The following is a 19,237-nucleotide window of genomic DNA, read 5'->3' on the forward strand; positions in this document are numbered from 1 at the left end:
TGAGGGTAAAATTTTCTGCTTTATGCATCCATTCCAAAGCACAAAACTATAAAACCTTCATACAATAAATGCGGTTGCAAAACAGGTCCTTTACAGAACTGCCCGGATCCTGGATCACATTCTTGGAGTGTAATTACGAGGATGCTGGGAGAGTGACGCTCATCAGCAACTCATCTTCCTCATCCGCTACGCTAACAGACATCACTTCCAAGAAGCAACAGGTTCTTCACACGTAAGAGCGCTTGCTCGAGGACAACCTGGACTAAACCAAAATAAGCTGCTCGGCCCAGTGGAGGAGTCTCCCACCTTTGGTGCCAATTTAACTTAAAATTATTTCAGTCACTATCTTAAATTGCACTGTTCTGGTTTTCCCCTGTAGGCAAAGAAACACTTAATGTCTTACTGCTTTCATTTTCTTGTTCTTATCCACTAAAGAAACAGTAACCAACCCAATTTCCAGAGATGACTCATTTGCCACTCCCTTAAAAGTTGGCTCCAATACAGCGACAACAGAAATTGTCACTGTCAAAAATACTAGTCGCAGCACTTTATATTTCTGACGCTCCCAAGAAACGAGCCCTCATTTTTAACAGAACAACACTGTTAGCAGGGTTCTGCAAAACCTGTGAAGTAAATATTTCAATTTCAGCCTGAGACATCAAGTGAGGTTAAATTCACTGGATACAACTTTGTTCCATTGAAGTCAATGATCGATTCTCACCTGGCAAGAAGCCATCTCAGCCCATCTAAGCTATATACCCCCTTAACTCTGCTGTCTGAGAGACTAATTTTCCCCTACAATAGGCTAAAAAATACACTACTTTTCAAATGCCTTTTCAGACCACTATAAATTAGTTTTTCCTAACAACTAGACATCATTCTGATTGGAATTCCACACCCACAAGGAAAAGATATCTGTACATTTCAGTTGCCACACAGCAAGCTGACCATACACTAACACCTCAGCTGCAGGTACCACGTTGTAGGAAAAGAGCTGTCACTGCGTTTCCAAAACCAGCTGCGCTATCAGCTCCTTGGCATCCTTCATGCTGGAGGAGATCTCGGAGCCATCCTCTGCCACGTGGGTACCAATCAAGAACATCTTCCTCTCGTCCCCGATGTCAGACAGTGCCAGAGCATCGTGGATATCGGTGATGCAATATGCACCTTCGAGGTCCTGATACATAAAAACAAAACAAGCCTGTTAGTTGCATGAGGTGGCAGCACCATTCTTGCTTTGAGCCACTGCCTTTGTCCAGGGAGGGGAATGGTCTCAATGGCTCTGGGGGCACCGTTCTTATGTACCTTCTATGAGATCAAGTTCCCATGCCCTGAAACGCTTTGGGAAAAAAAATGTTCATCCTTAACCTAATTTCTTCCCAAAGAAATAAGGGTACTGTTCTGTGTTTCTGATAACAATGCAAGACTACCTGTACAAGGCAGACAAAAGTCTTGCTGGCCCAAGACCCCAGGCGCCCCAGGGCAAACGTACAACAGTCATTCCCTGCGTACCTTCTCAGCCAACAGCGTTTCTGACTCCAGGCCCTAGAGAATCAGTAGGAGCATTTGTGTTTGATGAAGCCGAAGCCTGTGCTTGTGTTCAAGAGTAACACAAACGACTACTAGTAATGTGCCTAAGTTACTAGAAATTTAGGAGGTAACAACGTGGAGCAAACCAAGCACATAGCCCTCATAAAAGAAAACCTGGGCTTAAAAACCCTGGGCTGTTCGGTCATCTGACCGTACCACAGGCGCAATTCTATTCCAGGTACAGCACCAGTCACTGACACTTTCACAAAGATCTTGGGAGAAGGCACTGCCTTGTGAGGAAAGCTGCTCTTCTCTCATGCTTCAGCAGCAGCCTTAGGAGCAACCAACTAATCTGAAGGCAAACAACGGTGCTTCACTTTCCGGCTGCTGCTAGGTAAAGTGGTACTTCAAGGCCGACATTCAGAACAGACACCTAACTCCAGGTCTAACTGTGGTCTCCCTTGCAGCTCTCAAACCTTGCAACTCTACAGCAGTTTTCACCATTATTTCCACCCACAGCTCTGCATCGTCTCCAAGCACAGGACCCACATCTTGCAGATCCAAAAGTCAACCTCAAATTGTTTTCTTTTGCGGTCAACAGGCATCCCAGAGAGACCCCCAGCTCCCAGCCATGTGGCCTCCTTAATGGCATGAAGCCTCCTTTGAAAGGCTTTGTTGCTGTTTTCAGAGCTGCTGCCAGCCCAAGCTCAGCTAACAGCAGGGAACTCTTACCTGCTTGTTGGCCAGAACCACCACCGGCAGAGTGGAGTTGTTCTGGATCAGCTGATGAAGCAGCTGTTTCGCCACAGGCAGTCGGGCATGATCGGCCGAGTCCACGACATAGATTAGCAACAGCACTTTGGGCAGGTACATCTTCCAGTATGAACGCAGAGATTCACTGCCCCCGACTGGAAGAGAAGAGAGCAACACAAGATTCACCAAGTAATCCACGCAGCACTGCTCCCAGAGGTGCGGACAGCAGGCCCTGGGCTGAAAACCCAAGGTATTTGGGTTAACAAAATTTGGGCTACTCTATATGAGACTGGAAATACTTTTATTTTCCCCAGCCAAGTCCCATGCAGGCATATGTGTACGCTCTGAGGGGAAAAAACAAATATCTTTCCATGATATCCACTCTTATTTTGAAAGGATTCTGGGTTCAGTTTCTTTATGATTGCTTTCTGCCTTGTTGGTTCTTGCTCTCAAGCTAGTAGGGAGAGCTGAAAGAGGTTCAGTGTCCATAAACACCATGTGAGAATGTAGCCTATCTCCACATGCCCATCTCATCTCAAGACAAAGCAGGCCTACAATTTCCGAAGAATAAATTTAGCTCTGAGGTGGGGAGGGCTCTCGTCAGATTTGTATGACGTTAGGGACTAGTTCAAAACTCCCACAGTTTTCATACTGCCAATAACCAGATGTGCTTAGGAAGACAGAAAAATCAAGTCCCAGGAGACTCTTTAGGCAATCCTTAGGTGATGGGAGAAATCTTTGCACAGGATACCCCTGACCCCAGCGAATACAGAGGAAAGCTGTCCACCTTCAAAACCAGGTCTTAGAACAATTCTGTGGTGAAACGATATGCAGCAAGTTGCCTGAGACTGTTGTTCCCATCTAGGGACAAAAAGAGTTTGGTAGTTTGCGGAGTTTGATAGGAGCAGGAGTAGCAACAGTATATTAAGTATTTCAGATGTGTTTTCAGTTCTCAAGGTCTTCTCCTAGGTACACTGCAGAACCACTCACTCAAGTGTACTGAGCTGCTCAAAAGGCATGGGTGAGTCCCCCAAATGTAGCGAGTTTTCAAAGCGGTACGTTTGGGGTTCCCTGTAATTGTCTCCTGCCTTATACAGGAGCTCTTTTCAAAACTGACTTGCTAGTCAGCCATCTTTTACTGCCCTCAGTGACTCTGCTCTGTTTCAAAGCAATTTTGCTTTCACTTAAGTCAAAATGATTCTGTAGTTTCAAGAACAAGGTAGAAAGGGAAGCAACATTTCCCACTAGGGCATGCCTGACTCTGCTTCAAGAGCCCCAGCGTATCTGCAAGCAGAACTGCAAGTTCTGTGGAAAGGAGCCAAAGGGCCGTGACTGACATGTCACGCGTGGGACAGAACCTCTGATTCTGTACTGTGACGTTCTGGGGGCTCACCACCGTTCCTCCTGTTAAGTGCATTCATGCATAGCGTAACCCAGGGGTCAGCAACCTCACAGAGAACATTTTTTTTTTTCCAAACCAGAAGGAACTCAGCAGAAGCCAGGAGCTCCTATCCCTTGCGGAGGCAAGATACCACCCACTTGTCTATATGACGGTACAAAGAAAAAGATAGAACAGTTTTCTATCTGTCTAAGCCAGCAAAATAAAAACCCTGCTGTCTGCTGATCATCTTGTGCCACGTGACCACAGCACAGGCTGCTAACCCCTGGACTAGGCAATGGTACAGACTGGATAAGTAACCAGATTAGAGAGCCATGCACAGATTTACCTGGCTGAAACTGGCCTGAGACATTTCATTTCCCATGGGTCAGATCGCGGCCATCACATCTCAGTCACTACCAACCTGGACCAGAGAGGGAAGGATGACTCAGAAACAACAGGTTCTGCCGTGGGGTGCGCAGCGCTGGGCCCAGGCCATCCCCGGGCAGAAGCAGAAATACCGTGGGTTTCTCTGCGCTCAGCTACACAAAGCACCTCCCAGTAGGAGACACAGGTGTCTCATACCTACTGGGAGAGGGGCATAGACTATGCGCATCTCTGGAGAGAGCATTTCCCTAAGACGCTGCAGAGACTCCTGTGGTAGTAGGACTGGGAATGAAACTCTGCCTTAGCAGCCTCATCCTCACATCCCAAAGACTTACCTGGGAACAGCACAACTCCTTCAGGCCTGCTGACAAAGGTACGGAGGCTTCTATGGGCTAGCTGCCAACCGAGCCAGTTGAGCACTGGTGCGGCGCAGTGCAGAAACAGCAGGAAGCAAGGGGCAGCCTCTGCCTCCGCAGAAGGCAGGCACCAATGAGGCCAGGGTGTCAGCCTCTCTGTACCAGGGACTGACCTGACGCCAGGGCCCCCGCCTTTCCCATCAGCTAGCTGCTCCTAGAACAGCTGCCACACCCCAAAAGCATCACAGGGGATGTTCTCTGCAGGCATGGACAATACCCAAAAATCAGTACTAAGGACAACGCAGAAACTTTAGTGAAAACGTACAGACATTCAAAAGCTGTTAAAAGACTAGAAAACACCACTTAGGCTTTTGAACAAAAAGCATACAAAGCTTTTCTCTTCCTCCTCTCCTTTCACCTTATTATTTATTCCTCTTCTGCTCTTGCCCTTTGCCAGGCACGAGCACCAAGGAGAAGCTGTACAACACACAACGGCTATGGGCCATGACGCAGGGCTTACTGGGGACACTTCTGCTTTGCGCTGGTTTCACGCAATCAGCCTTGTTACCCTTCTCTCTCTGGAAGCAGAACTCCCTGGAGGACAGGGCTGAATGAACACAGATCCCTTCTAACACCAGCGTATCACCTCGTTCAAGAAGCGGGGTGGGAAAGCAGAATCCCCAAGGAAAAAATAATCCCAACTTCACGTTATCCGAGCAGGCACGAAGGAATATGGAGGTTTTAAAATATGGGCCTGCGCCCTAGGACATAGGATAGGAACTTATTTTATGTTCGTACTAAAACAGGTTCACTCACTCTCCAGGAACTCCATCTGGGACTCTTCGGTGTTGACGCAGATGGCATTGAAGCCCTCGGTGGGAGCCACGCTGCGCTTGACGTGGTTCGTTGCCAGGGAGTGGAGAACGCTGGTTTTCCCAGCCCCGTCCAGGCCCAGCACCAGGATCTGCTTGCTGTGTCCTCGACCCTGCAAAAGGAGGGGCAGCGCGCTCAGCCCGGCAGCCAGGCCATGTGCAAAGCTGCGCAGGGCCGGGGGAAAGAGGGAGGCTTAACGGGGTCTGGAGGGAAGAGCAAAAGCCACTTCGCGGTGAAGGGGGGAGAAGGTGCCTGCGGGGCTCCTGCGGTACAAGCACACGGCCGCAGCGCCGGCGAGGCGATGGGAAGGGGGGGCACCCCCCGGCCCCGGCCCCGGCCCGCCCGGCCGGACAACGCGCAGCTGGGGAGGAAAGCGGAGGGAGCGGCCCCGGCCTGCCCGCCCCGCCGCGGCCTCGGGCCTCGGGCCCCGCCGCCCGGCCCAGCCCGGCCCAGCGCCCCGCCGCGCTGCCAGAGAGTGCGAGGGGCCCGGTGGCACCCAGGCGGGCGGGGGCGGCGCAGCCCCGCCGAGAGGCCCCGGGCGGCCCCGCTGGCGCTCCCCGACCCAGCGGCCTCGCCCGCTGCCCCCACCCGGCCCCGGTACCTGATCGGCGGCGGCGGGGCCGGCGGCGGGCGGCGCGGCCCGGCTCCGCAGTCGGGCCCAGGCCCAGGCCGCCACGGCCGCGCCGCCCGCCACGGCCAGCGCCGCCCCCCAGAGCGCGGCGGGCCGCAGGCGGGTGCCCATGGCCGGCCCGGCCCGGCCCGCTCCGCGGCGCGGCGCACGGACAGGGGCGCAGCCGGCCGCAGGCAGGGAGCTCCCCCGCGGCCCTGCGCGCACGCAGGGCTCCCCCTGCCGCCCCGAACGCGCGGCGCCCCGCCGTCGGCCGGGCTGGGCGCCAGGCCCAGCACTTGCCCCCTCCAATGCCACAGAGAGCCAACGGCTCCACGGGCGGCTTTCGGCTGCCAGGGGACGGAGCCTTTCCCCGCAGCCGCCGCTGCCCTCTCCCCCCCGCCAGGGGATCTGCGCCCAGCTCGCTTCTACCTGGGCACCCGTCCCCGGGGGGAGCAGCCAGGGCGCTGCCCAGGCAGCCCGGTCAGGGCTCCGGCAGCGCCGCAAGTCAGCGTTTCAGCCAGGCTTGCCCAGAGAAGGCGCCTGGAGAACAGAGTTGCCTCCTCCCCCAGTACCTCCCGTCTCCAGATCGCCTCCAGAAACTGCATCGCTGCAGGAGAGCGCGCTCCCTCCCGTAGTCACCAGCTGCCGGCTTCGAGCAACCCTTGCTATTCAGCAAGCGACTCTGCCAGCCGCCCGTACAGCTGTTTTCTCTGTGCTGTTCTTTCTTCCTACCCAGACCACAACATGCCTTCAGCCCCTTCCAGACGCTCCCGGTGCAAAGTCAGGGTAATAAACACTGGATTCTACTTAGTAGATTTTTACTCCATGGGGACTTGGGGGGGGGGGGGGGGGTTAAGCCGCAATAACTTTCCCCTTGCTCCCCACCTCTTCAGGCCTTTGCTTTAAATTCTTTCAGAGACAGAAGCCTGTGCCTTTGGGGCTGACATCTGACAACTCTCCCTGAGGCGCTACTTCTACCCCTTGAAAGTTCACGTATGGAAAAACGTTTTTGCTACATTCAGACCAAACCAGAAGTTTCAAGAGATGCCTAGGGGTGCCTGTGGGGTGCTAGGAGAGCAGGCGCATCTTTCATCTCACCACCAGCTTCCACCTGGGAAGTGCAGCGCCTCCTCAATACAGCCCACCGGCACAATCAGCCACTTTGCTTTAGCTCACTCCTGTTTTGCCAAGCCCCCCTGAGTAAGGCAGCTGGCTTGCAGAAAAGGGGACACCGAGACAGCTGCCACACACGTCACCATGCTTTCTCCCAAGAGCCGCCTTCTCCCCCCTCAGATTAGCTTCTCCTGTATAATCTAGCCCCCCAGATGTTGTTTTCCAAGACTCTTTGTGCCTGTGCTGCGTGGTGATCAGTGGCTGACTGGGATGAGACACAGAAAACAGTGCTTGCATCACGCGTAGTCAGAGACCTTGTCAGATAAATCTGTTAAAGGCCTTAACTCACATATGCAGGAGGAGCATAAATCTACATTTCAAGAAATTCCTGATTATTCCACATCTTTTAAATGTTTGGCAACGTGGACAGATTTCTTCTTGGGGGCTGCACTTGAGTTTGATGGCAACACCCTAAGCCAGAGTGGGGACAAGTGCAAGGAAGGCAATTTAGCGAGCAGACGCATCGGGGCGCCCATACCAGCCCACCTCCCCCCAGGCACTGGCAGGCAGGACAGTGATCCAGACGCCAAGAGTCTTTCGCCAGCGCTCGCTTGTGACCTTTATTCTGCAACCAGCATCACCTGCTGAGGGAGGGAGGTTACACACCCTGCTTTTTACCACCCTCCTTTAGCCCCTTTCTTCTTCTTCTGCTGCTGTTTCTTCTTGGTGGCCGGGGCACCAGCGGGTTTTTGGTGCCTGGGAGGGATGACGTTACTCGTGGCCGACACAGCTGCAGCGCTGCCGGGCCGAGGGGAGGTAGGTGGGCTGCTGGCAGTCCTGCTGGCGTCCCTGCAGGGGAGACGAGAGAAAGAGATACCACGTGGGCTCCCAACCACCTGCAGGATGCGGTGCTGCTGCAGGAAGCTGGCAGCGAAAAATAGCAGCTGCCCCGTAAGACAGCACTAGGTAGCATCATGTATGGGAGGGCACTCATGCAAGGAGATCTGAAATCAGCTTCAACGGATATAGAAGGGCTGATGGATGACGGGAACCTGTCTCAGAGGGCAGGCAATCACCTTTAACCGATGTTCACTAGACAGCGTAAGTCCTCAACAACAACAGCAAGGCTAACTCTGGAATAGACACGTGACGGCTCATGCAACACATGAAAAGCCTTCCAGGCCCCCACGCTTCGGCAGTGCAAGCCCAACATCCTTTCTCTCTCCTTAACCACAAAGGCGTCTTTGTGCCAGCTCCCCTTGCAAACACTGCTCAAGCCCACAGTACCACAAAAGGCTTTTCATGCTTCTGTTTTGAGACAGCTGTGTAAAGAGAAACTATCAGACAGCACTGGCAGTTCCCTGCATTGCTATTATTTTAGAAGTACTTCCTTCTCTCAGACGCTAGTAAGTCACCATCTTGCCATCAGGCCTCATACACAATGGTAAAACCCTAATTCCATCTCAAATGATCAGTGTCAACTTAGAAGGAAGTACAGCGTTTTCCCAAATCACGGCTAATGGTTCTCCAGCCGCCAAAAGACTCGAAAGCAAATAGCTCAAGAGAAAGCATGCAAAATTCATCTCATCGTCAAAGTTAAGAAAAGCACATTGAAAGACTACATGAATTTTATTTGCACCTTGGCACCTTCAAGCATGCCTATTGTATCACTTTGGTTTGCAGCGACCCACAGGGATCTTTGGGGAGAGCAGCTGGTAGAAGGTTCAGGTGGCAACGTACAGTTTCACGTGTGCTGTCCACAGCTGGCGTGGTGACAGAGCCACAGAAAAGCAGCACAGATCCAGCCCTCCCAGCCGCCCAGGCGTGATTCCCCACACCAAGCCCTGCAAAATGGGTACTTACAGTTCAGAGGAGCCAGCTGTGGTTGAACCCTGAGTCCCCTTGCCGACCTGATCCTTCTTCTTGCCCTTCTTCCGTCCACGATAGTAGGAACGCTCTCGCATTGGAAGCCACCGCTCAGGGTCAGGAGTCACCTTGGGGTCGTAGTTCTTGGGCAGCTTTCCTGCAGAGCACCCAGTGCCAGGAAATGAGAGTGGGGTCAACACACTAGAGAGGCATCACCAAGGGATATGCATGGGATGTTAGTAGCCAGGAAGCGCCAAGAGCCCAACAACCCACATCATCCCATCAGGGTGTTGCTCTCACTTCTGTGGAAAAATGCCCCATCCAAACAAGCTATCACAAAGATCTGGGCTCACAGGGACCCAGTCCCAGCAAAGGGCTCCAGCTCCTGGGGAACTGAAAGCTGGCTATTTGCAGAAACGATCTGGCAAGCTCTCTGAGCTGAGCTGTGTCAACAGCTCGGAAATGCAACTTACCCTTCTTTTTTTTCTTCTTCTTCTTCACATCCCCTTGTCTGAAAAGCAAGAAGGGAAACAGCCACTGCGACACAGCACGGACACAGCAAACAAGCCAACTAAAAACTAGCTCTGGAAGAAGCTAAGCCATTCCCATCTCTCTCAAAACTTGGTCTGCTGCTACCTGAAGCCTCCTTGCAGTTAAACGACAGGCTGCCTTTCCACCAGCCTGCCTTCTACAGCAATGCCCCCACCACACCAGGTGTGGTTCTCGTGCCACCCCAAAGAATGACTGCACCGGAGCTACAGCAGCCCACTTTACCCTTGCTCCTTCTGCTGGTTGTCTCCAGTGAGCTTCCCAGCTTTCTTCCGAACATAGGTTGCTCCATGGGAGTTCTCCAGCGCATCAACATCTACTTTCAATGACATGGTGTCCGAGGAAGGCAAATGTTTGCTAAGACTGCAAGGGAAGAGTTCAGGGATGCAAACCAGCAAGCAGAAAGATAAGCACCCAGGTTTGTCCAGATAGCAATGGGCAACTGCAGCTTGAACAAATTCAGCCTGTTAGCAATGCAGACACCAGACAGGCCTACGGGGCTCGTTCCGGCTCTCTCACCAGCTTCCTACACAAGCTGGGATGAGCTGCTTAATTGCCATCTGCCTTATTTTTCCCTTCTTTGATATGGGGACAGAAGCAGCAGCTTCCTCTGAAAGCTGCTCAGGGTGGCAAAAGCAATATGTGAACTTGATATTTTGGGTCAGTGAGAGCTTAGCCATATTTTATCAGGTACAGTCCTGCATTACTACCACAGGTTTAAGATTCCGACAGAAAAGATGAAGGAGCTCCTACTTAAGACTAGCTCCACCTAGTCTTAAGTTATCAATTCTCAGAGAGAAGTAGGCCAAAGACAAAAGGGTCCTGGGATCCCACAGTAATCAAACCAATTAGGGAAATAACGTAGCTCCAGACAACTTGACCTGGATACGTAGCTGCTCTGGAGATGCTCCTTGCCTTTCTTCAGGTAAGAGTGGATCTGAATTCCCCACACAGCTGAAATCCAAGGGAGCAATGCCCAAACGCCTCTTTCTTTGCTCTGATACCACCATCAAAAGGATACACTTTAGCTTTTTCGGGGTCCACCAGGGAGTAGGCAGAGATGAGCTGTGCCAGAGTATGCACATCTTTTGGGTTTTGCCTTTGTAGGGAAAAGAAAGCAAAGGACCAAGTTACCAGGGTACGCATTCACCCCAAAGACTGCTATCACCATGCAGTGCTTGCTACCGCAGCATAGCTGCTCTCTGTGGGGACAGGCATGTCAGTCTGAGGTCTCCTCCAGAGCACATCATCAAACATCACTGGTGCGGACACAGGAAGGTGTAGACATCTCCACAGTATCATGAAGCAGGCAGTGAAAGATGAAAATCCCTCAGGTCCCAGTAGCAAAGCCAAGTTGAGTCATGTGTGTCCCCCCAAAATCCCATCAAGTGCATAATAAAAACTAAAACCTAGACATCCATGGTTTATGCAGCACTAGAAAAAAGTATGCATCCCAGTCCCCAAAGCAACCTTCACTGCACACAAGAGGCCTCTGGGACAAGTCAACCAGGTTTTGAAGTGAACATCAGCTACAGATCAAATGAATGATGCCATCTCCTTCCAAAATACGGCTTTGCGCTGGAGCCCCTGTGCAAAAGCAACTCTAAAGGAGGGCTGCCAGTCAGCCAACATGGTCAGACACTGCCTGGCACCAGAGAGCTTGCAGAGGTCTCTGGGTGGAGACCTCCTGTTCAGCAACCACCCAACTCACTTCCAGAGCTCCTCCAAGTCGCTGATTGCTTCCTTCTTCCTGCCATGCTTTAGTTTGAAGTTGGCAGCTTCCCTTATCAGCGACAAATGGACAGGAGACTTTGGCTGAAAGACACAGCAGCCATAATTAGTTCCTCATTATCACAGTATGGAGCCCAGCTCTAACTGGTTTTAATGCCCCTGAAACCTGGCCAAGGAGAACTGAGTTAGCACCCTGTCACGCAGAAGGTAGACCACCTTTGCACTCTCGCATGTGAGACAGAACTGCAGGGGACAAGGCAGCTTGCTGCTCCACAACGTTTTCTAATCAGGGAGAAGGCCTGATTGCTGCTTTTGGGCACCCCATTGCCCCCACTCTCCTCATCTGACAGGAGGTGCTGCTCCCTGTTTGCAACACACCTAAAATAATGAAACAGTGACAAAATGAACGCTCACAAAACAGGAGCTCACAGGTCTCTCAAACCCCAACTGGATGAGCTGCTGGGGCTGTGCATCAACGGGAAAGGCCGAGTTGGACTAGCTAGAAGAGACTGGGACGAAGCCTTGCGCATTAGCTCCTCTGGTCTGACTTGCCTGGAATTGCTGATACCACTGGATAGCCTGTGTGAAGACCTCGATTGCACTGTCAATGTCCTCTTCATGACTGTACATCGTCACCAACGCAGACACCTGCAAACATTCAAGAGCAGTTTATAACAAGATCTCACCAAAGCTGTCTATAGCCAGAGTCAGCAGTTAAATGACGGGATTTCCTAAAAGCAGACTCCATGTGAGCTTTCTGTCCCTAAAAACCAGCTGTGGTAACAGGCAGGGTACCCAGGCAAGACCTTCCTACCTGCGTCCCTCCCAAAGAAATGTCCCCACCAAGCTTGTACCATAGGACAAAAATTAAGACTGCATTCACAGAAAGAACCTTCTTGTCTTGGCACTTTCTTTGCTTGCCACTGGACACAGTTTCATTAGAAATCCTTTTTCTTCCCCAATTCTCTATTCCAAGAGCCATGAAAAAAAAAAAAGGCAGCACTGAAGAGATGATACAGAAATCATCTGCTTGTCTACACCGCAGTCACAACTAGAGGTGACCCAGGGCAAGGAGCTGGTATTGCTGACTGCCCCCATAAGTTACTTTGATCATCCACACTTGCAGCTGGAACAGACCTACAACTGTCAGATCCTGCTCAAGATGCTCACGCTGTACCCTTGAGCATTTTCAAGGTCGTCAAGCTTTTCTGAATACCAGATGCAGACATGCATGCAGACCAGGACGATGCCGTGGGGATGGAACATACGGCACTTTCTCCCTAATGCCTGCTGCAAAAACTTCCCAACAGTACCTACCAGGGAAGCAGCTGCTCCAGTCATCTTATGCAAGTAAATCCAGGCAACATGCAGGTCTGAGGGATTACGAGAGAGTGGGAACATAGGCAGAGAGCATCTCTGCTGAGAGGCAGAGTGCTTCTGTGGCTAAGTTCAGGCCACCTGATGCAAGTTATAATCCCACCTTTGTCCAAGACAAGGAAGATGGGCTCAAATTCCCTGCAGACACTCAGGTCAAGGGAAAACCACAGGGAAGAGGCAACAGGGAGCAGGGCTGCTTCCCTTGTGCTACAAGGGAAAAACCTCACACAGTTCAGACTGAGTTTTGCTTACCATACCAGGCTTGTGCTGCAGTTCTTCTATGCTCCTCAGGATCATGCAGGCTTTGGTGACACTGCCTAGAAGAGAGACAGGGAGGAATGTGCTCTGAGTGGCACGGTAACACTTCACCCTGCCTGTGAACTTCCAGCCAAAGGTAAACAGCGGGGACGTAACGATCCCCTTCTCAGAATATCTCCCTCGTTTTCAGGAATAAAGGACAGGCCTCTGCACAGAGGACTTTTCTGCTCTTGCCACATCCTGCAAGGGTTCAGGAGCAAGATTTTGCAAGCAGGGTCTTCTCTTCCAGGAGCAACTCTGCACTGCCCGACTGTATACAGAGGAATCGTAGCATCAGGGAGCGCCACGCTGCTCCCAAGACCCTCCTGCCCCAGAACAGATTCAGCCCTATTATTTACAAAGACTGCAGGCATCTCTGCCAGGGATCTGTGGAGCCTGGACATCCAGACATTAAGCTACGAGTTCTATCCTGCCATAGCCATATATTTAGAATACTCGACTGAAAGCATCTCTGCTCTGCCACAACAGCGACCGCAGCAAAGATTGCCCTAAAGCCTGTTTTTCTCACCCCTTGTACCGTTATCATGTGCAGACACTTCTCAACAAAGGAGAACACTGGATACCTTGAGCAATTTTTAGCTGGGCCATCGTCAGCTTGATCTCAGCTGCATTGGCAGGGTGCTGGTCTGCAAATTCCTGAGAGTCAGAGGAAAGAACAATTCAACGTGTGTGTGGGCACCAGGCTGCTGCTCCGGTGAATCATCTCTCATGCTCAGTCACAGCAAGCTGGCAAGAGCCAAAGGAAGCTTTCCAGCACGGGCAGGCTTCAGCACACAGCAGAGGAGGGCCCCAAACCGTGCCAGTGGCCCATCGTCCTCTCAGATTTCCCAGGCCACTCGCTCCCTCCCAAAAGGGGGCTGTTGCAGACTGCTTGAAAGCAAAGCAGCAGAGCCCACTGCTGACCCTAGAAGAAGTCTACTACAGCTTCCTAAGCATAAAAATCCGAGGTGCAAGGGAACTATTTCCCTTTAAAAGCGGCATCGTTCAGTTGGGTGTAAATGCTTTCCAGCAGCGTTAAACCAAACTAAAATAAGCACAGTCAGACACCCCTGGAAATTTAAACCAGAAAAACAAGCTAAGGGAAACAGCACACAAGAACAGAAAACACAAGTTTAAATGGAGCGTGGCCAAAGGAGTACTTTATCTTAACCTACCTGCAGAAGCCCTACGGCTTTTGCATGCTGCTTCTCGCGACACAGTTGGGCTGCCTGGATAAGCACAGGGAGCAGATGCTCAGGGCTCTGCGACTGCAGGCTTGCCGACAGCTTGCGGCACTGATCTGCCTGAGGAGTGGGAAGAGAGAATACACTTTTCTCAACCTCTGCAAGCACCTAACGCAGGGCTTAACATACCAGTTGTATCTAAGAAGAGATGCTAGTGACGGCTTCCCTGAAATGGGTATACAGAACCAAGAACAAGTCCTCTCTGTAGCACTTCAGATGCATCTAAGAACCCCCCACACCCCTTCTGTCTCCTAGTCCTCCCTACAGCAACACTCAAGTCACTACACAACTGGCTGGCTGTTCTTTTAGGGATGATTTTTTTTTCCTCTCCTCACTTATGTGCCTAAACCAAGTGGCCTTATCTTTTGACACAGAACAGCTACATATCCATTTTTGCCTAGTCAAACTCCTGTGTAGAGTGCTAAGTCGCCAGCTACTTACTGCAGATCAGTTTGCCCTACCTGGTTAGTGTACATTGCCAGCAAAGCTTTGTTGAATTCAATCGCCTGGAGCTGTTTCTTGGAGAGCTTATGCTCAACACCTTCTGCATTGGTCAGCTTCACCTTTTTCTTTGAGTCAAAGACATTTTGGTCCTGGAGAAATCACACATCATGAGAAGATTTCACTATGTTCCTTGAAGAAGAAAAGGTCTCTGGGTATGTGATTTAACTACTGTTTAGGAAAAAGTCTTTCCTGATTATCCCCCTTCTCTCCACAGAAGCAGAGAAGCAGGCTGAGTAACCACCAGGAAGGGCTGCATTGAAAGCAGCAAGGTAATTCTATACCTTGTTAATTGTGATGATGTTATTTGCAATGACAGCGAGCAGTCCTACATCTGTCGGCCTGCAGGTAAGAAAAGCAGACTGTAATTAAACAGTGATTTCTCTACAGATGGAAGACTGAGCATTTGTTTTAGGAAAGCCCTTACTTCAGCTTGATTATTTGATTGTAGAGCTGCAGAGCATCCTCTGTACGACCCTGCAGTTGCATGATATAAGCCATCTGACCATGAATAATGGCCAGTTCAGCCTCAATGTCTTCCTCTGTCACATCCTGAAGGGAAATCAAGGCAAAAAGAAAAAAAGCTGCCATCTCACCTCTCTTCCCCTGGCTTCACCATTCTGCTGGCAAATGTCTATGAGCTCTCTTGGGCAGTATTAGGAGAAAAGTACCCCAGCCACTACAGGCGAAGGTTGTGGCGACAGCACAAATACAAGCATATCGGGGTTAAACTAGGAGAAAAGAAAACTTCACCTGCTCCTGCAAGAATCTGAAGATACCCTTAACTTGTGCGCCGAATCTGCCCCTCTGCTTGAGCCAACGACGGCGATTACAAATTTCCTATGTTTCCCACCATCCACTCAGCATGTTCATCCATAGCATGAGTGGGTCACAGGGAGGTTTCAGACAACCTGTACCCATCCTGCCTGCACCAGCATTGGCGACTGTGCAAGGAGCACAGCAGCAAACAGTCTGCAGTGTTAGCTACACTTCTGCCACGACCACGATTGCTGCCCCAGCCTCAGAAGCAGGTACCAGCAGCAGCGGCAAGACCTGCCGGGTAACACTGCACAGCAGCTTTGGCTGCCCTCTGGCTATCTGCAGTACGCTTTATGACCGCCCCCTCGTTCATGCTGTGCAAAGCGAATGCTTTCCAGAACAACATCAAGAACTTACAGAGTCTTCTGATAGTGACTGGCGGCACAGCTCTAGAAGGAGAAACAAATTGAAGAACCCAGTTTAGAAGGCTTTAGGGGAAAAAAAACAGCCTAGAAGCATGGGGGAACATATACTTTTTTCACATATCCCTGAAACTTCTGCAGCATGACAAGGACACATCAGACTACAAGTCTGATGATGGATGGGACTGAGCACGAGGTAGAAGACTAGATGATGCAGAAGAAATATCAAATGCACAGGAGATACTGTCCCTCCCAAAGCTGCCTTCCAAGAGCAGAGTCACACACTCATTTTCTCTCCTGAACACATTTCCTTAAACCTAGCTCCTGATCTTTTCCATAGGGATCACCCAGCTGCAACTCCTCACTTTCTTGGGAGTTATTTTAAGTGCTGCAAGCCTGCAATATTCAGATTATACCACCCTTTATGGGGCAACAATTCCATCAATTTTCAGTACAGATACTAGTCACTTCTTAACTTTCTCATATACCTCACCAGGACATCACTTGTTTTGCTCTCCAAAGGACTACTATCACAGTACATACGTTCAAGTTACACATGCTCAATAAATCAGTTGTATGGGAGAGCTGCTATTCTGTCATCAAAATTGGGACAGAACTGACCTATTTATCTGCAAGAGCAATTAGATCAGAAAGAAACTAATTCTTCCTAATTCTCCCCACCCAGCCTTTTTTTTTTTTTTAAACACACACAAAATCCCCCTCTTCCACCCTATGCAAAAAATCCTCTTCGCAAAAAAATCAACTCATTTATTGGCTTATACTAATTTCATACCTAAATCAGACCATGACGTATTTTTATTTTTTGTAGTATACATTTATATATATATATACATATACTAACAAAACCAGGAGTCAGAATAGATGAAACACCTCATACTTATGAGATTACACTCACGTCTACTTCCGACTTCAAAAAACTGCTCAAAGGCATTGAACACCAATCAGGGGGGCTGTAAGAGAGCCAGGAGATGGTACGTGCCACCTGGCTCTGGAAAAGAGCTGCAGAGGAATGCTTCTACAAAAGCACCAGTTCTGTCAGGAACCATCTGGAAACTGACAACAAATCCTACTGTTGGTCAGTTTCTAAGTTTTCAAAACCTCTTTCTCTCTGATTAAGCATGTCTATAGAGAGCAAGTAACTACTACTATCACACAAAACTTCCCTCTCACCTCATCGTGTTCTTACCTTCTGCTTTCTGTAGTTTTTTCATTGCTTCATTCAACTTTCCTTGCCCAATCAATGCACATGCACTGTTATAACACAGCTCGTAGGTAGCTTCTCGAAGGCCCAAATCCTCCTAGCATGAAAAGAAAATGGAACACTGCATAAACACCAATCAATCTATACAGATTTGACAGGCAACGGACACAAACTATAGTTTTCATGTACCTTCAAACTATTCCTTGCAAAATGAGTTTAGAGGCAGTTTTAAAAGGGCACACACCTGGCAAATACGGCACAGTGCAAAGGATCTTCCCTCAAACTGCACAACAAAGTCAGAGGCAATTGCCAAGGCAGCAACAAAACTCCAGCCTGAACTTGGGGACTACTTAGGCTGCTGAAAGAAGGCAGGTAAGAACCACTACTCTATAGAGAACTAGAAAGTGGATCCACAGCACTGAACAGAAAGCTGAGCATGCTGTGCACACCTCCAAGGACAAAGATTTCTGAAAAAATTAGAACATTACCACCTGCACTGCTCACTAACAAAAATATTCCCAAGCATGGCTGGGTGATCCAGGCAGTTAGTTTTACCCTGGGCAAGAGGGTAACGAGACAGAGGAAAGTGCTAGTTACCACAGGTGTTCTGCCCAGTGCATGCTCAGAAAGATGTACTTCCTGCTCTGCTGGGACATCTACTAATACGAGTCTCCTAGAGATCAAAGATGAAGTATAACTCTTCAGCCCTCAGAACAATAACAGCATTTATTCCTCTATACAGGGAAAGCCACTAGGTGATCTTCAATAGACTCAGAAGTCATTAAGAGACAGGAACACATTTCTACCCTGTTAAATATCTAAGACTCCATATCCTTTATCCCTTGTCTCTTGCTCTTACACACATACACGCACACACTTACTTACTGGCATCACCTTCTCCCATGTGCTTTGTGCTGCCACAACAGCAGAGAGGTTGGTTTTTCTCTCTTCCTCATACTCATCCTGGGAGTTGCGGATGAGATCCCTGTATGCAGCCAGACAATCGTCATAACGCTCCAACCTGTACAACTGACAAGGGGAAGGGATTAGCCTTCAGAATAGTATTTCCCCGTGTACGCTAGTAACTACAGCCCCCTTCCTCCCTCCCCACGGACTGGCAGCAGCAAAGCATCACATGTTTTAAGCTGAACATTACTAACATTTCCGTCTACCTTTAAGGACAAACTCTATAGATTACATTTGCAAGGACTCAAGCAATGACATCAGATACCTGGACACAAACGGCACAGTTCTTACTCCTAGAGCAGCTTCTTTAAAAGCAGCAGTTTACACATTTTTGTCCTCAAACAGCCTTTTTCCAGATTAGGTCACCTCTCTATGTGAGATAAAATGAATGGTCTTTCATGCAGCTGAGAGAAGACAGCCAGTTCTTCACAGAACTGTTCTGATCAACCAGGGAGAAATCAGAGAAGAAATGCAACTTTTCTGCTTCGCTTCTAATGCCTGAGATGTCAGGTCCCACAAACCATTCCTGGAGAGGTATCTAACACAAGTAGATGGCTCCACCACAAATAAATCTCATCAGCTCTCTTTCACCCTCCATTCCCTCAGCCAGACGGCTATTATGAGGCCAGGCCCAGGAAGGGAGGGGGAGTCACGAATGTATTGCTTTTGTTCAGTGGCAATAAGATGACAACTCTGCCTCCAGCGACAGGTGACTGAAGCACCGCAGAAGCTGGAGTAGTTGGGAGCTGTACCTCTCCTTACCTTCACGACAGGGAAGGAAATTCTGTCCCAATACTTGCCCCACATTAGAGGAGGGACAAGGCATCCAGCATATGAAACTCCCACCAGGAAGAAAAGCTTGTAATTACCACTTGTCCATAAAGCTCCTTCAGTTTGTCTGTCTGCTGACTGGCACTCTGAATGGTCTTGAGAGCATTTTCAATACGATTCAACCTGTATTCACAGTAGGCCTTCTCAAAGGCGATAACATCACTGCAAGGACAAGACAAAGGCTGAGAGCAGGCACTGTAGTCTTCACTCAACAGCTTTCACCCACCTGAACACACTTGTTTAAGCAGCCCTAATTAGTCACAGACTGCTACATTCCAAAAAAGCCAACACCAGAGGTGAGCACATGATCCCAGACTACTGAATTATGTATCTGTTGAGCACTGAAAATATCTTAAACCTACTTTGTGTTCAACAGAAAAGGAATATCAAAACTTCACCTAAAAGAAGAGGTTCCTTTTTTCTAGTGTTTCCAGACACATGGCATTTCAAATGCCCTCCCCACTCCCCATCC

At 49.8% G+C, this 19,237-nt stretch overlaps 2 protein-coding genes across 6 annotated transcripts in view; both read right to left on the reverse strand.

The window, feature by feature from the left end:
* ARL9 (ARF like GTPase 9) lies at positions 1-6,099 on the reverse strand. Of its 3 annotated transcripts, XM_087737251.1 has the most exons (5): positions 5,977-6,087; positions 5,879-5,907; positions 5,221-5,389; positions 2,263-2,438; positions 1-1,177 (listed from the first exon to the last, which is right to left on the reverse strand). In XM_087737251.1, the coding sequence occupies exons 1-5, from the start codon at positions 6,017-6,019 to the stop codon at positions 998-1,000; spliced, it is 597 nt and encodes a 198-aa protein (XP_087593377.1). In that variant the 5' UTR covers positions 6,020-6,087; the 3' UTR covers positions 1-997. The 3 variants fall into 3 exon arrangements, with proteins under 3 accessions (XP_087593377.1, XP_087593376.1, XP_087593378.1); XM_087737250.1 differs by having other exon boundaries at positions 5,879-6,099; XM_087737252.1 differs by lacking the exons at positions 5,879-5,907; positions 5,977-6,087 and adding an exon at positions 4,011-4,085 and having other exon boundaries at positions 5,221-5,359.
* Positions 5,252-19,237, reverse strand: part of SRP72 (signal recognition particle 72) — a 17,484-nt gene continuing 3,498 nt past the window's right edge. For 2 of the 3 annotated variants that reach the window (XM_087737236.1, XM_087737235.1), the window contains exons 4-20: positions 18,804-18,927; positions 17,854-17,997; positions 16,954-17,065; positions 15,742-15,773; positions 14,993-15,117; positions 14,850-14,907; positions 14,526-14,657; positions 13,996-14,124; positions 13,405-13,477; positions 12,776-12,840; positions 11,699-11,794; positions 11,127-11,230; positions 10,437-10,514; positions 9,641-9,778; positions 9,340-9,377; positions 8,864-9,023; positions 7,593-7,849 (exon numbers count right to left, since the gene is read on the reverse strand). In XM_087737236.1, coding sequence (XP_087593362.1) covers positions 7,675-7,849; positions 8,864-9,023; positions 9,340-9,377; positions 9,641-9,778; positions 10,437-10,514; positions 11,127-11,230; positions 11,699-11,794; positions 12,776-12,840; positions 13,405-13,477; positions 13,996-14,124; positions 14,526-14,657; positions 14,850-14,907; positions 14,993-15,117; positions 15,742-15,773; positions 16,954-17,065; positions 17,854-17,997; positions 18,804-18,927 — 1,783 coding nt within the window. In that variant the 3' untranslated portion in view covers positions 7,593-7,674. Of the gene's footprint in view, positions 5,390-7,592; positions 7,850-8,863; positions 9,024-9,339; positions 9,378-9,640; positions 9,779-10,436; positions 10,515-11,126; positions 11,231-11,698; positions 11,795-12,775; positions 12,841-13,404; positions 13,478-13,995; positions 14,125-14,525; positions 14,658-14,849; positions 14,908-14,992; positions 15,118-15,741; positions 15,774-16,953; positions 17,066-17,853; positions 17,998-18,803; positions 18,928-19,237 lie in introns of those variants that run through there. The other variant, XM_087737237.1, reaches the window with a different exon arrangement.

Source organism: Nipponia nippon, unplaced genomic scaffold (assembly GCF_047370975.1).
Source record: "Nipponia nippon isolate SJK-2023a ecotype South Korea unplaced genomic scaffold, ASM4737097v1 scaffold_6, whole genome shotgun sequence".
Taxonomy (NCBI): domain Eukaryota; kingdom Metazoa; phylum Chordata; class Aves; order Pelecaniformes; family Threskiornithidae; genus Nipponia; species Nipponia nippon.